At 36.0% G+C, this 16,974-nt stretch overlaps 2 protein-coding genes across 8 annotated transcripts in view; both read right to left on the bottom strand.

The window, feature by feature from the left end:
- Positions 1-2,716, bottom strand: part of AOX1 (aldehyde oxidase 1) — a 42,456-nt gene extending 39,740 nt beyond the window's left edge. The window contains exons 1-3 of the mRNA XM_027636600.1: positions 2,612-2,716; positions 1,609-1,666; positions 536-632 (exon numbers count right to left, since the gene is read on the bottom strand). Coding sequence (XP_027492401.1) covers positions 536-632; positions 1,609-1,666; positions 2,612-2,671 — 215 coding nt within the window. The 5' untranslated portion in view covers positions 2,672-2,716. The remainder of the gene's footprint in view (positions 1-535; positions 633-1,608; positions 1,667-2,611) is intronic.
- Positions 2,717-6,232: 3,516 nt separating this feature from the next.
- The window catches only part of SGO2 (shugoshin 2), a 28,563-nt gene continuing 17,821 nt past the window's right edge, over positions 6,233-16,974 (bottom strand). For 3 of the 7 annotated variants that reach the window (XM_027636574.1, XM_027636575.1, XM_027636571.1), the window contains 8 exons: positions 16,281-16,438; positions 14,428-14,603; positions 13,966-14,043; positions 13,187-13,269; positions 12,574-12,809; positions 10,097-12,052; positions 8,288-8,435; positions 6,233-6,666 (listed from right to left, as the gene is read on the bottom strand). In XM_027636574.1, the coding sequence (XP_027492375.1) occupies positions 6,561-6,666; positions 8,288-8,435; positions 10,097-12,052; positions 12,574-12,809; positions 13,187-13,269; positions 13,966-14,043; positions 14,428-14,603; positions 16,281-16,425 (2,928 nt within the window). In that variant the 5' untranslated portion in view covers positions 16,426-16,438 and the 3' untranslated portion in view covers positions 6,233-6,560. The other 4 variants (XM_027636573.1, XM_027636570.1, XM_027636569.1 and 1 more) reach the window with 4 other exon arrangements.

Below are 16,974 nucleotides of genomic sequence, written 5' to 3'. Positions count from 1 at the left end.
AGCCTTTCTGTCCTGCAGATGGCTGGACACCTGCCTGCTGATGGGAAGTTGTGAGTGAATTACTTACTTTGCTTTGCTTGCATGAGCGGCTTTTGTTTTATCTATGAAACTGTCTTTATCTCAACCCATGAGTTTTCTCACTTTCACCTTTCTGATTGTCTCCCCCATCCTGCCAGGGGGAATGAGTGTGTGGCTCTGTGGTGCTCAGTTATCAGCTGGAGTTAAACCATGATACAGAGCTGCAGGTAGGAGCCACATTCCAATGATCAATACAAAGGTCTTAAATTAATGCCTCCCAAAACCTCCTTGCAGGAGCTGTCAGAATAAACATTTGAGTATGATACTTCAGCAATTTTACAATATATCTGAATCAATAGTATTTTTACAGCATTCTCTTGAATTACAGTGACCCTTACTTTAGATTTTTTTACTATTAAGTACATCTTTTACAACTCTTTTTACAGTTTCATATCTGGAAATAGTAGCTACAATCATAAAATTCTGTGTAGTTTTCAACATTTTCTGTTAAGGATACCGTATCTTCTTTGAAGCTGGCTCATAAGTTGATATCATCACTGTGCAGGCACCACAGCCACCTCCTCCACAGCCATACTTAGTTCCTGTAAGACGGACTGAAAATGCTCTTATTAGGGAAAAACAATTATCTGGTTCCATTCTGGTCTTTATGCTGCTCAAAGACTTGGGGCCACCTTTTTTCCTAAACCTCTAAGGAACTTAAAATTAGTTTGGTAACATAGCACATGCATCAGACTCCTTTCTATGTTGCATTGAAATTTTGAATGAAAATAAGATTGAAGTTAAGGAGTGATGTGACCAAAATCCTGTCCTCAAGAAAACAGAAAACTTGATTTGGACTTATTTTGGAAGAGGAGTAAGTTGGGACAGAAAGAGGAAGTGAAAAATAGTTTTCCAAGTGAAAATATGAAAGGAAGTAACATGTAATGGGCAAACCAGCTATATACCTGAAACTGCAGTGGACCACTGAAAACCCATATCTCAGTTTTTCCCAGAAGGCCCATTTATAGTAAGGATATTAACCTTGCATCTCGTTTGGAAGATCACACTTCTGAGAGAAGTGCTCATTTCTGTGAATCTGGAACAGTGGCCAATCTGAAACTGTGAATCAACGAACAGATAATTTAATATTCCAAAGCCACCAAAAAGGAAGATGCCTTTCTCCCCCTCAAAATCCCTCAGACTCAGGGTCTCATCACAATGTCTGTCTTTTCCTAGGAGAGAGACTATCACAAAACTTGGAGACTTCTATTCTGTCAAGCTTTATGTATACTGACCACAAGGTTTTTAGGCTTCTTTAAGAAGGGAGAGAGGAGGAACACAGATAAACACATACCCCTCATGCCTGATGGTATAATTTTGTGTGTTTAAGAAACTAGGCTAAAAGTACAGTAGCTCAACTGAACAGTATTTGGATTAAGAAAAAGACATTATTTAATATGGTTGGTTTATCTTAGGGGAATCACAACTACTTTAACCTGGTAATTAAACCTTGAATTAAAATTTATGAGAATTTTGCTTGAATAAGGCTTTCACACGAGTGACTTTAGGGAACAGACAAGAAAAAGATACGCCTCTTTCGCAGATAAGACAGCAGCATTTCTTCAGGATCAGCATTTTTCTCTATTATCTGCAGTAAGAAATTAAAAACAAGGTTTAAATAAGAAACCAAGGCTTTTTGAAATGCAGTGCACAGACTACATTCCCACAAAGCCAGAAGAGAATCATTCTCTGGTTCCCTCTCATAGAACTAAACTAATTGCCAAACACTGCAGGAGAGTTTGGGCTGCTTCTGGAAATTCCTTCTCAGGCAGAGAGGTTTCCAGAAAAGAAGTGTCAGGGCACCTTGCAACTACTAAAAATAACTGTTGCTCAGTGAAAGGCTACACTGAGGGAACTGACCTTTGGCCACAGCAGAAATAAAAATGCACCAGAACTTTGCTACAATAGTGACAACACAAAGAACTAATGATTTGCAGATTTTAAAGTCTCCCTGGCACTTCGATGCACTGCAATGATCTTTTAAGGTTGTCAGCAGCAACAATTTCTTTTCTAGCTTTATTTGTAAGAACTTTTACTTGCTGTAATCATCTGACAACAGAGCAACAGGAACATCTACATTCTTGATCAAGTAAAGTATTTCTTATTCTGTTGCTTAGAATCAGCTAGTCCCCTACAGTTGCTTTGGATCAACAACCAGTCCTTGCAATATTATCTTTATGGTCAACAGTCCATGTTTTGGCACCAGTCTTGTTGACTTTCAGTTGTGCCTCTGAAAATCTGATACCATCAAAGATGAGAAGCCAGACACGTATAAATGAAAAAAATAGACTGCTTACCAGCCAAAATTGATACCCAGCTGAAAGTGTGTTTCACTTTGACACATTTTTTTCCCCAAACACAGCAGAGGTAGCCAAAATGGGATGAAACCATGGCTATTCTGGAGGCTTGTGTGAGGATTCAGTTATACTCCAATGAAGAAATCTGAGGAAGCCAAATCTGTGCCCACACCCTTCGAGGTTCCTTCTGGCACAGCAGCCCCTCTTTCTCCACACTCTTTCCGGGCAATACTTACCTTCCTCCCATTCACATAGAACACGAGCTCCTCAGCTGCCTCTTCCCCTTGCGGAGCCATCGTGCCCAGTCCCGGAACCAGCGGAGCCCGGGCAGCCGGAGCGGCCTCGGCAGCGGGGCGGGGCAGCGGGGCGGGCAGCGAGAGCGGGGCCGCTCGGAGGGCGACACTGACGCTGTGAAACGTTGGGAGGCTCTTATAAAACAATCTCCTAGGTTAGTTTTAAATTGTGATAAAGTCCAGCAATGTAGTGATCATGAGCCCAATGGAATTCTTGGTTATATATCCATTCACAAAGTAATTGTCAGTAACTTCCAGGTATCAAAACCATTTTTAAGGGCTACTCGTGCAGGCAAGGGTTTATAGAAACATAAATATTTTCCTCTTTCTGTATAATCTAAATATATAGAATTAATTTCCTACAAAATTTAAACCAAAATTTTTTATAGCTGGCAAACTAAAATATTAAATGAAAAAAAAAATCAGATTAAATAAGCATGAGAAAAAAGCAACTTTGAAGCTATAAAGAGAAGTTCAAATTACCTTATCCTCAGCGAAATTATCTTAATCCCTGCTGATGGCTACAGATTGATTTTTATCTCAAAAGTCACGAGCTGTTTATACATCTTTTGCCTGGAAAGAGCTTCTAATATATCAAATGATCTGGTAAAACAAGGACATTTAGTGAAGATGCAAAGGCAATGTAACCTTCTTTATGCTGCATTTATGTGATCATTTTGGGAAACAATTAAAAGAAATACATCCTAGAAAATATCAAAGTGAATTTTCTCTGTGTTCTGTTATAGATCATTAATTTGAGCAACAAGAAGAATAGGAATGGAGAAAGCAAGGGAAGAAGGGCAGCAGCAACAACAATATGATTTTAGAGTTACTTAAACTGACTTCTGGGCATCTTCAGGCCATTTTCTTTATCCTTTTTTTTTTTACTTTGAAAGATACCTATACTAAAAGAAATGGAAGAAATGAGGGCATAAAGACCTAGGCCTTATACTTTTATTGAAAATAACATGCTTATATTGGGAACACCCTGGCAGTGTAGCTGGTAACACCTGACGCTGTGTGGAACAACAGGACTATCACTGAAAAATAATTAAGACCGTCTCCTAAAATATTATTTATTTTCTGGGAAGATGAAGCATGTGCTTCTGTTTCTAGCTTTCAAACTGCAGGCAATAGAGAGCAACAACCATTTAAAAAACCACCGTGTTTTGCTGCTGTAGTGCCAGCACTGGGAACACAAGCTGTAAAAAGCACTTCTTTGGGATTTCTAATGACACAGCCAGTGATGTTGACAAACAGTGGAAGCTAGCAAGAACATTTCAATTAAAAAGGAAACAAATTAATTACAAACTTGGTAAAAAAAAAAAAAAAGACAAGGAAAAAATGCATAAAAATTTCTATGGGTAATTCTTTTTAAAATAACATTGGATCAGGATAGAATCTATCTTCCCAACCATTTCTGCAGCTCTTCATAAGGGTCTTGCTAATATGGTGACATACACACCGTGCTTCAGAAGGAAAAAGTCTATTTGCTTAAACTTTTCAGAGTAATTTTAACAGCTCTGTTTTGCCATGCAGATCACATTGCCTGGGTAATAAGGCGAGTTTTTTATTGGAAAAATTTTCATACTGATTGAATACTCTTTTTTCCTGTGAGGTTCTGTGTGAAAACATCTTGGTGTCCTTATTGCTGTGAATTTACAATCTTTGCATGGTCTCTGGAACTGGCGACCACAGCTAGACAAGCTCTCTGTTTAGGGGATAAAGGTCCTTATCCTCCTAGTCCTGTATTTAACTCCAAATTCATACATGGGATGTCCTACAGGATCTCGGGAAGCTGCCTTAGGGCTACAGACTGTAATAAAAGAACCACAACGGCAAACAGTGGTGGTATTACTGAAGTATTTGTGAATAATACTTTTGTGCCTCAGTGTTTATGGTGATAGCTCTTACATGTAGAACAGACATACCTGAAAACTACATCCAGGAATATATTTTGATATTCATGACTCACTTTTCTGTCAAAATATGCAGCTGAAATTCTGGAGAATCTCTTCTCACAGGAGAAGGATGTAGGTTCCTCTTGTTGAACTTCTTGAGGTTCCGCTTCGCTCATTTCTCCAGCCTGTCCAGATCCCTCTGGACAGAACCATCCAGTATTTCAGCCACTCCTTCTGGTTTTGTATCAACTGCAAATTTGCATGGGGTGCACTCTGCCTTGTCATACAGGTTGTTAATAAAGGTGTTAAACAGTGCTGGCCCCAGCATAAAACCCTAAGAAGCGCTAGTGTTTTGCCTCCAGCTGGACCACGTGCCACTAATCATAACCCCTCTGGGTTTTCAACCCCCCTCACTGTGCACTTAACACCTCCTTTCTCAGCTTGTTTGTGGAATGTTATCAGATATAATGTCAAAAGCCTGACTAAAGCTGAGACAAACAACATCTACTGCTCTACCTTCACCCACTAAGCTAGCTGGAGAAGATCATCAGGTTAATAAAGCCTCATTTCCTGTTTGGAAATCAATGCCAGCTATTCTCAATCACCTTCTTGTCTCTAATATGTGTTAAAGGACTATTTTCTCCATCAGCTTTCCAGGTTACAATGAAATCTACAATGAAGTACAAAAAGCAAAGTTTTTAAGAATGTTTCTAAACATGTATTATAAATTTTTAAGAATACATATCCTTAAGCATATATAACAAATTTAAGAGTAGCAGTTACACTTAAAAAGAGATGTACTGTATCAGACAAAAGGTCTCGCTAACCAAAGAACTGGTCTCTGAAAGTTTCAACAGTGAATAGAAAAAGTATAAAAATTGGTCAAATGCACATTAAGGCTTCTCTAGGATTCTCTTCCAGCCTTCAACAATTTGCAAGTCAGAGACATCCTGTGCCAGAATGGTGTTTCTGGTAACTCTTCATAGGTTTTTCTTCTGTTAATGTGTCTGATCAATTTTTAAGCTGATGTAAACTAGTGATATCTAGTGCATACTGCGTGAGCAACCACCCTCTCTACCCAAAATAAATTATTTGTAACTCATTAAAAACGAGCTCTGGCTAACTTTGTTGCAAAATTAACCTGAACCTTACCCGTTGTAATCTGTAAAAGTTGTGTGGGCTGTGAGCTGTAGCCTGCAGCTGGCAGCATCTGCAAATGAGGTAATGACAGAAAACTGTTTGTCTGCTGACAGCTCATTATGGAATGCAGAACGTTATCCATGAGATTTCAGGGGGGAAGGAGTACAGGACCCTGACAGCTGAATGGTGAGTGTGGTTGTATTAGTCATCACACTAGCACTCTCAGTTGGAAACTCAAGGTGTTGCTTTGTCTGGATCCTATTCCCTATTGAATTTCCATTGCAGTGATCTTCCTGGCTGCCTCTGGCATGTACTCTGGACACTAGACTTCTCTCCACTATTCCTCAGTGAGACTTCCTTATTCAAATTTCAGTATGATTCTGTCAAATCCCAAAGTCAACTATCAAAAAAAAAGGACTGTCTCCATCTATTTCAATAAATTTATCAAAATTTGGGATGCATGTGTCTGTTCCAAACAGCACTGAGAAATGGCTCTACTCAAAATAAATATGAAAAACTCACATTAAAATTCCCAAAGCTAGTTTATTTTCAATTTACATTAAAACATACACTTTTCTTACAATTTAAGAAGTGCTGCAAACACTTTGAAGAAATTATAAATTACTGACCAGAAATGCAAAACATGAGTGGAACCTAACATGTATATGCCTTCCTCAGTGAAGTGTTCTGTGCCCTTTTTCAGAGGCTCTTTTTCAGAAAATGTCACTTTGGAAGAACTTTACTAATCAAAGAACAATAAGCACTCTATATTGCTAAACATATATATACACACATAAACATTTGTACCCATTTTAGAAGTACTGCTCATAAAGGCAATTCTTTTGTCTTCTTCAAATAAATTTTGATTTACTTTTAAAACTTGTTTTATTTTTTACTTTACGGACTGGGGAACACAGAAATTGCGTATCTGTAAACTGATCCCCACGCCTCAATTTGCTGTAAAGAAAAGAGAAAAAAGACATTGTGTATGAATATCATCAAGCACCTATGTAACCATAATAATGTAATTATAATAACAGTTCAAATTAAAATAACTCAAGTGGTAAATACTCTTAATGAAAAGCTTGATTCACTGAAGAAATTAAATTTATGGTAAATAATTATGTCTGAAATAGCAAGGAATAGATAACTACTGCTTTCCAAAATAATTCTAAAAATAGTAGTGTTTTTATGTGACCTCTGTCATATTAATGTGATATTCCTATAAGACAAAATTCAAAACTTATTTAAACAAAAAGCCTAACAGCACCCATTCAGGACAGTATAATTGCAAATAAAATATAAATCATCTGAAATCTTAAGTGACATCAACTTTTTTTTCTGTTATTAGTTACTGTCTCTCTCAGAAATACAGAGCCTTATCATTCTGGGGTAAAAGAGTGTCAGTGTGTCAATATATAATATTATATATAATTAGCATTTTAGCATCTAAATCAATTAGTAAAGTAACAGTGTAACCCTAATCCCTTCCCATTTATTTTACAAGTTACCTGGTATAAACACTTCTGAATTGCCAGTGGTAAAGTGAAGACACTTCCTACATTAGTTTTAGCTCCTCCTTGTCCATAGTCTCATTACTTCAAATAGTTTGCTTACTTACATAAGCAAAAAATATTTTAGGGTGTATTAGAACAGTGTTCTAAATTTTTTTCATTTTGTGGATTTGGTTTTTTTCTCCTGTCACAGTATTGCCAGAAAAGACAGGCATACTCTTTTTACACCTTTGTAATGAAGTAAGTAGCCATAACCCTTTCACTTCCAACACTGTTACAGGGAAGCCTTGATACTATCTTTACCTCAAGAATACTCCTCCTACTAATATACACACAACACAGCATAACTGTTCCTTAAATCAATATTATACTTCCAAAAAATCCAGAATATTTTTAGAAGTAATCAACTTAAAGGTCCATTTAGATTTAGATCTATTCATGTAAGTGCAAATATATGTTTTCTTAATGGAAGTTTGGCTTCAAAATCCTCTTCTAAATGTTAATAGTTATTATGTCTTGCCTTTTAACAATCTCAAAAATCCTGTGCCACTAAATTTGCTATGAACAATGAGAGGCAAATGAAGTATAAAATTAATATAGCTAACTAATATAACAAATTATCAAATTTATATATCTTAAATGATTTCTTATATTAGATACAGCTACTTAGAGGAAAACTACTGAATTATACAATATTAGTGCATAAATTTTCTTTACACTTGACAATATTACAAGGACATTATTATGGTATAAGTTCACCTTTAAGTATAACATTTACAATTATCCACATCTAAAGGGGTTTATATAATGATAAACATTAAGATTCACTATTGTTCATTATTACTGCAGACTATATTTAGAGATTTGAATACTGTTGTTGTCTTACTTTGGAACTTGGAAACCCTGCCACACAGGAGAAGTTTTATACCAACACTGAAGTATCTTTGCAAAAGAGATCTGTGATAGGCTGTTAAACCCCCAAATAAACAGCTGAACGATCTTTACTGGGGACAGTTACACACTCAAAAGGCAAACAAAAGCCCCAACCTACTTGCCCCCCCTACCTGTGTAGACTGGGTTCTTTGTAGCAAACAGTGGATCTAGCTCGTCTGGATGGTGCTGCTGAGTTTTCTTCTAAAGTTTTGGGGGATTTAGGTACAAAAGCGTGAGATTGTACACCAGTATTTGTCAGATCTTGGAAAGCCTTTCTCCCTGTAAATACAGTAGTTTATATGCCTCATTTTAAATATTTTCTGAATAATTACGTAAACTGTCAATTAATAATTATTTTTCATAGGTATTTCCTAATTCAGGTACTTTGGTTACTGCTCCTGCTAAAGACACTCAACACAAACTGGTACAAACAACCAAAGAAAATGCCACTACAGCACCTTTCAATAAATTTCGAGCTGTTTGAGGTCTGCCATGGCTCATGGGATGATTCAGGAAGCCCCATGAGCACTGCAGTTTGCAGCTGGCAGCTTAAGACTCCCTAAGGTACTGCATTTACAAAAGTAAAACTGCACACAGCTCATGGCCTTGAATGCAGGGGGAGGGTATACATGTGTAATCTGAAGAGTCAAATTGTACAAGAGTTCTCCAGTACTGAATTTTCCAGCTTTATGGCTGCTTTTTGGGCATATGTGCACAAAATGAACATAGCAATCTTTCAATTCAAGATAGGGATTTGGATGTAGGATGAAAAATTAACCAGGTTTTGAATTATACTTAAATGGATGAAGATCAGCTAATTAGCTTGCTTTTTATGTCAGCAGTCTTTGATACTGATACAGTTTACTAATTTCTCAGTAAAGGTAAAAAAATTATGGGATCCACTTTCCAAAGAAGGAACTGAAGATGAAAAGATACAACTACAAATTACAAAGACTGATACCTCACACAATTGTCAGTATTCCTACTCTGAGCTCATGTAAAATTGAAGATTTTTTTGGCCATTGTGTCTAAGCATTCAAATGAGGCAGCATTCAAATGAGGCAATATTTGCCTGATAGTTTGGAATTCAAATATTAATCTGAGCTAGGGCACTTTCTAGGTGTTGAGATTTTCTCAGATACAATGAAGTAAACAGGAACTTGTTGAGAACAAGTATGTTTACAAAATAGACCCCTAATGCTACAAAACTGCAAAGCTACATTTCAAAGTATATATAAACTCTTGCACAGATGTGTTAGTGATATATTCCTTTAGCTCCTTTACAGTAATTTCACTTCTGATGGAAGAATCTACACCCATCTTCCAGACTACAACGTTTGATTATTTTCTTAATTTATCTTATTTTAAAAAAGAGGTTGTCATATTGAAGTTTGCTCGTGGACAGATTATAGAAAAAACCTACTCACCATACTTTTGTTAGATATGAGAATTCCTGTTGAATTGCAGTGTTTATAAAGAAACACAAATGAATTCTTTAAGAAGTCCAGCTATGTTCTCCATTTATAAAGGGAATAGTTAGTTCCTTCTTATTTGCCTTGTATAAAGTCTCAAGCTACTAGATCTTTTCAATCCCCAGCTTTCTGAATTCCATGACATTCCTTGAAAACTGAATACATGCTCCAACCAAAATTGCTTCTCAAGAATACAGACTATTTACATGTGGCCTACTATCACCTTGGGACATATTGGGAAGTAACAAGGATATTGGTTACCACAATTAAAAAAAGGATATTGAGACTGAGAGATGATATGGAATATGCATAATTTTAGTGATTTTCATTCTTACCTTTTCCAATGTTGTTTTATCCACTCTAATCTAGCAATGATTAGAACAGTATTAAGAGAAGACATGTAAACACTATTTCAGGCACTACCTAATTCAACAAAAGACCATTTTTTTTCCTAGCCCATACACTTACCATGACAAGGTGTCAGAGCATTTTTGTAACTCTCTTTAGAAATATGGTCCAGATTTTGTTCTGCTTTTTCAGCATTCAGTACTTCATTATGATCATTTTCCCCATGGATTTCAGAGTCCTTCAGCATGGAGAAGTTGACAGAAACATTTTGGTTATCAAGGGCCGGGAGCCGCACATTGGAAAGACCTTCCTGGGAAAAGCTACCTACATTTAATGACATATTCTTACAACGTTCAACTTGAATAACAGGCTTTAATTTACCCATAAAGGAACCTATTTCATGAGGGACTTCCTGATCATCCAAAATATTCTGCCTGCCCAGATCAACAGGCCTGAAATAACTTTTTTCTTGTCTGCTCTCAGTATTATCAGAACTAAATCTCTGTTTCTGCTTTACCTGATTACCAGAAGAACTACTAATGGGGAGGGGTTTAGTTGCCACTGCTGAGAAATCTGCTTTCTTTAACATGTCAGCATCATCATCAACTTGTTCTTTAGCTTGTGGTGCACTCAGAGCTACACCATCCTGAGTAACTAAAGCTACTCGTGTTTGCTGAGTTTCTGTTACTTTATTTCCAGCCTCTGCATGCAATGAATCCTTATGTTTCAATTCTTGATTTTTACAAGCTGAGAACAGTGTAAGGTTTCCCTTTGGTATTATGTATGTTTTCCGGCCCGCCTTTGCCAATGTACGTTTTAATCTGCCTGGTGAACAATGGCTGCTCTTTTGGTCTGCTTTCTGACTAATTTTATGAACACTGTCATTTTCAGTTTCTCTACTTCGTCTGTAACTACTTTTTTTATTGTCTTTTCTCTTTATAATATTTTTATGGTTTTGTTTTGTCTTGCTGTCAAGTTGGTATATCCCTGTTTGAGATTTTTTTGTAATATATTCTTCATCCTGGCCATTTTCCCCTCCACAGGATTTTGCTGTGTTTGCTTTGGAAGGGTTTTGAAAAGTTTTCCTATTTTTTGTTGGTCTGCTATCTTTCTCATTTGTATTTAGAAAGTCACCCTGTAAAGGAAACACCTTAGAAGTATTATCCTGGAATGGCAAATTTTCAGGACAATAAACTTCTGGTGGGATCTTGTTAAGAGGTGACTTCGAGTTTGCTTTTTGAATTTTGCTTTCCATGTCTCCAGACATTTCTGAGAAAGTTTCTTCATTTGTCTCCTGTTTTCTTGGACTCACTATGTTAACCTGGTACATCCTCCTCCTATCTTTAGCTTTACTTGCTTTACTCTGTTTCTCTGCACAATCTCCTGTAGGTACCTGTTCTGTCTGACTTTGGAATAGTTGAATTTCTGAGTCAGTAGTTTCTGAGGTTTCACTATTGTCAGCCCCAGCATGCCTTTCTTCTGCACATAAATTTGAATCAACTTCAGTCTTGCTTTTGTTTTTTTCTTTATCCTTCTTAGAATATTTTACTTTTCTGAACTTTGCTAATATTTTGTCAGAATTGGCATTACTAATTTTATTTTGGTGCAATTTATACTTGTCTTTTGCTGTAACTGTGAGTAGTTCACCAGCATCACTGGCAGTCAACTCCATATCAGCATCATAAAGTGTTTCTTCAGGCTTCATTTTGTCAGCAAAACGCAGCTTCTTAAAATCTGTCTTACTTTCATTGCTATATTTAGGAGGTGAGGGAATCATGTGACACAAGTCATTTGAACCTTCCTGCAAATTGGTATCATTGGGGTTGCTGCCACTGTTGGTACCGTGTTTAGGCAGATTCAATGACCCACACTTTTTATCAAAATCCTTTATATCAGGTTGAGTTTTTGACTTATCAAGCACTGCATGTTTCTTTCTTTCCGTCACATTTGCACAGGATGGCAATGAACCACCAGGACACTGTTTTGTGAGCTCCTCAGACTGTCCTAAGGATCGTGTATTTTTGACATGAGTCATAAGGGCACTACTGCAACTTAATTCTGTGCATAGTTGATTTTCTGCAAAAAGAAAAAATTCAGCAGCTTAGTGAAAGAAAGAATAGAGTGCAGCTCTATAAAAATTACTCTCTATAAAATTACTGAAGGTTGAATCACAAGTAGGAAAAAATAAAAATTTTATTTTTTTTTAACTGAATACACACACTCTTTGGTTGGTCCTCAAAAATTTAGTTCACTAGAGCTAATTTCGTATTTTACCAAAGTTGCACTTTTGAAATTGGACACAAATGGAAATATACTTTTCTATAACTACTTCAGTTATTATTTGGTTATCTTACAAAGGTTTTATTCTGTTCACATTGATTTTGTTACATTTGAGTTGTGTCACTTCAATGAACACTATTCCACAAGTGATTGTCAGGACACCTGTATTTATGGGTGAGCATTCAATTTTTCATTAGTTTATTACAGTTCAGGAATCTTACTATACCTTCTGTATTGCACATCAAGTAGTGAATTATTAAATACTAATTCTCAGAGAGCTCTGAAAAATAAATCACCTGCACAGAAATACATCATACCTTTAAAAAATTTATTCTTGTCAACAGCTGTTTCCACTGGATCTGTTTCAATCAACTCTTGATTATTTGTCCCAGAAGGCAACGATGATGCAAACTTGAGTTGATCTGAATGCCCTTCCTCTGACAAATTAGTGGTACACTTGTAGGAATTCGGTATTTCACCCAGAGAAGGGCTACCTTGCTGTTTTGCATTAGCTGTTCCAATTAAAGGAAGCCTCACTGGCAATTCTACACATCTGAAAAGAGGAAATTTTACTGTGAAGATTTTTATTACATTTTTTGACATAACATTCTATTGTTAAAATGTTTCCTTAATAATGTATAAAAGCAGAAAATGAGAACTCGACTATGAAACCTGGTTCTATCTTTGGGCAAATGTATTTTTGATGCTAAAGAATCCTGCTTTGTGCTAGTGAGATCACATGAAGCAACCAGCAAATTATTCAAATACAGGTTTTGTCTACCACTCTCTCCCTAAACTCCAAGTTGTAAATAGGTAATGTCTGAATTAGACAGCAAATTGTTTCTCATGACCTCAAAAATACCCAGGACAATATACAGATTAGCTGTAGAAAAAAAAAATCCACAGACACTTAATAATATAACCTCCTACCTCACTGACTGAGGTGCACTCTTGAACTGGTCATCAGCAGGGCTACTTGGATCAGCTGACAGAGGAAAGGAACTCTGCAGATTCTTTCAAAAGAACAGTGGGGAAGTATGAATAGCTGAATATTCTCTTATGACTTAAGTATTGGAAATACTCAGAGGGGAAAAAAAACCAAAAATGAATGGGGAAAAAAACAGAAGCACTGATGGAAGGCACATGATATTCAAGCACAGGCAATAATTTTAAAGGAAAATACTTTGTAACAAAGTTCATCAAAATTCAAAACCTACTTGCATCCCAAAGCCACGTACAGACTTTTCCAGTGCAAACTGCATTATACACATAGAAGCACAGAGCAACACTAAACAACAGTTTAAAACAGAAAACACAGCATTTTCCTTTTTTTAAAATCAATCATAATTTTTCCATGAGACAAGGACTAACATGGACTATGTTTTCTGGTTAAGTTGGCACATGTAGGATATCTATTGCAGCACTAAGCAAGGAAGGCAGGTAACGTGCTCTCCATATACTGAAGTACTAAGTTTGAGCTAACTGATACTTAACTTTTAGATACTTTATAAACCAGATTAAATCCTAAACTTTCAGCGCAGCAAAATTTAATTTATTTCACTAGGCCAGTGTTTCATCCCAAGTTTTAAAGAACTGGGATAAATGTTTTACAACACATATATATTTCAACATTGCACTCAATCTGATGCTTTGAAAATCTTATCATGTGAAATGAGTTCAGTATGGTAATAGTTCAAAAAACATCTTACCTCAGAAGGACTGCTTATTTCTATTGCAGTTAAAAGGTGATCATTCAAAAATGCTTCTATTCCAATAAGAGTTTTATTCTGAATGTAAAAGAAAAAGTAATTTAAAAAATATATTTTAAGTGGCTTCTGTCTTAAGAAGAGACAAAAGGTGAATCTACACTATAATTTTTTTTAGACTTAATTGAGCACAAATTGATTTTAATACCATCTTAACACCTATAAAGGTGAAGCTGACACCAAAGTGGCTATAGATAAACATACACACTGATAGACAAAATAGTAAGAACAATAAAACCTATGAAAGAAAAATCAAACTTAAATATTACACTTCAGATTATACAACTTCAGAAATGTGAGATATATCTTTTAAATCACCATTTTAAGAAGTAACATTAAGTTTCCAAAAAAGATAAAAGGTTGGTTTATCTGATCAAAGTTTAAATTATATTATTTGCAGCATACCAAACCGTTTAGTTTTTGACGAAGCAAGATATTATGAAGCTGCAGTTTTTCTACTTCCTTCTGAAGACAAATCCTCTCATTCTTTAGCCTGCGAGAATTTTCTTTCTCAACACTTAAAGCCACGGCTAATGCTCTGTTATTCTGTTGTAAAGATACTTTCAACATAGATGAGTTATCTAAAGAAGACAAAAAAAATGCTGTTATTTTCACCAGCTTCAATTCCAGGCCCTCTCTGTGTGAACTGTCACTATGCAACAAATTTTTCTCTGCAGGTTTTGATGCAACGACAGCAAAGCCGGACACTTTCCAGTGCAAAACTGTTTCTGTGGCCGTCAGTCTGATGACTGCTCTGCCTGTTTCATGTTCAAGCTTATTTCATGCACAGGTCCTGCTAAGGTTCTTTTAAGAAGAAAGCATTTAAAAATTGACAGTTTCATGGCCATAAAAATGTTTAAAAATTTCTAAAAAAATTACGCATTTTACAAATTAAAGTATTGAAACATTCTGATAATGAATGGGAGTTTTGACAATATAAAAAGCTTTAAATTCAAAATATACCTTCCACCATCCTAATGAAAACCTACCTACACATATCTGTTACAGAATGTTTAAGAACTTAACTTTTTTTCTTCCAATGGCACTGCATATTACCAAAATGTCGGGAGCTTTTCCCTCACATTCACAGTAGGCACATAGTTAACCTGAACCCAAAGCAGAGAAAAGTCTGACAATACTCTAAAAGAGCACAAAAAGGAGCGAGGCTAGTTTGAAAACTGCTTCTACTACAGCTCTTCATTGTCTTATGTTTTTAGTTCTGTGATCTGTTATCCAACATTTGCAAGGCCTTATTTCTTTGCCTTGGGAAACAGACAACAACAGTGGAAGCTTATTCCAAACATTAGGCTTTGAAATTACTATTAATCTTACTGAATTATGAATTATTTGTATTACTGCAGTGTGGAGATTTCTAAAGGACACTAGCATTATTCATCTATACAGTTTATTTTTCACTGAAAATTAGTATTTTTACATAAAGCCACAGTAAGTTAAAATATATATACAAAAAGAACAAAAATATATAAATATATATAGAAACAACAAAAAAAAAAATCTTCCTGCACCGCTCACAGAAAGAGAAGCAGAAATCAACGTTCACTGAACATGCTGCTTGAAACAGAGCTCTCAGATAACAGAGTTTCACTACATTTATAGTGTCCCAATCTTTTGCAGAAAAGTTTCTTGAGATGTTCCATAGTGGTATTTTTGTCTGAGCCAGAAACAAACCCCAGCCATTTACCATGGCAGACCTATGTTTGAATGTAATATTGAGTAACTGGGAAAAAAAAGTTTCCCAGTGATTAAGTGACAAGTGATTAAATCAAACAGATTAATATTTCCAGTTTTCTTAGATTCAGTAAGTTATATAAAATTATTCATTGAATTATTCGTTGAATAATTTTATATAAATCCCATTTTTGCAGATGGGAATACTAGGTGTTTTACCATGGCAACTATATATTAAGAGTTCATTGATTTTACTCATTTTGAGTCCTCGGTTTTCAGATGCCCCAAGCATGGCTGTGGACATGGGTGTTGTAGATGCATTTGATTATACTCTTTACAAAAACACTAGCACACCAAGAAGCACGGACCCAAAATACTCTGAGAACTATATAAATAAACAACTTACAATCACATTTTAACTTTCAGACTCTCCTAAAATTCTCAACATAAGTTAGTATTTTTAACAGGCAGCACTTCAGCAAATCATGTTAAATACAACTACTATTCCTTTTAAAGCCATACATTCTAAGTACAGTAGATGGCTTCAGTTTTATTTTAGCAGTACTTACTCATTAACTTAGTTTTGATTTTAGAAGCTAAAGAAGCATTCAATTTTGCAGCTTGTAATGTTCCATCCCTCTTTTTCCTACGCCCTTTAATAGCATTCAAGGTGAACACGGCAGATGGCAATTTAGCAGTTGCTTCTTTATCCATCACCAAAATGAACCTGTACATTGTCAAGGGGAATGTCCAAATAAATAAATAAGTTATCTGTCTCACACTTCTTAAAATTAGGTTTCATTATCTCTTACAAGGATATAAGGATTTCTGAAATCAAAAATATTGTTTCAGTCTTTACCTTTGTTCAAATAATTAAAACAGGTTAATGAATAAATCAACACACTGAAACATTAACCCAGAGGCAAAATATTTTAACCTAAAATGATCCCACTTTTTTTTAGCTTGTCCATTCCCTCAAGTTAAGTTTGCATTTAAAAGGTAAAACCCCTAAGGTTCTATTGCTTCCCAATACGACCAGGGCAGCTTCTGCTTTGTCAGGACAGATTTTAAATTGACACAATTAAATAAACCGGATTATAAATGGTGTAAATTTAAGAAGAGAGAGAGAGACAAAGAACGGCCGGCAAGCAGACGTAGGACAGGGGGCAGTGTCCCAGCCCAGCGCTCCGACGAGGCTCCAGCCGCCCCCACAGCCCCCTCACAGCCCCCTCAGCGCCCTCACAGCCCCCTCAGCGCCCTCAC

The sequence above is a fragment of the Corapipo altera genome, unplaced genomic scaffold (genome assembly GCF_003945725.1).
Source record: "Corapipo altera isolate COAL_440 unplaced genomic scaffold, ASM394572v1 45, whole genome shotgun sequence".
Taxonomy (NCBI): Eukaryota; Metazoa; Chordata; class Aves; order Passeriformes; family Pipridae; genus Corapipo; species Corapipo altera.
This window is presented reverse-complemented; position numbering and strand designations above follow the sequence as displayed.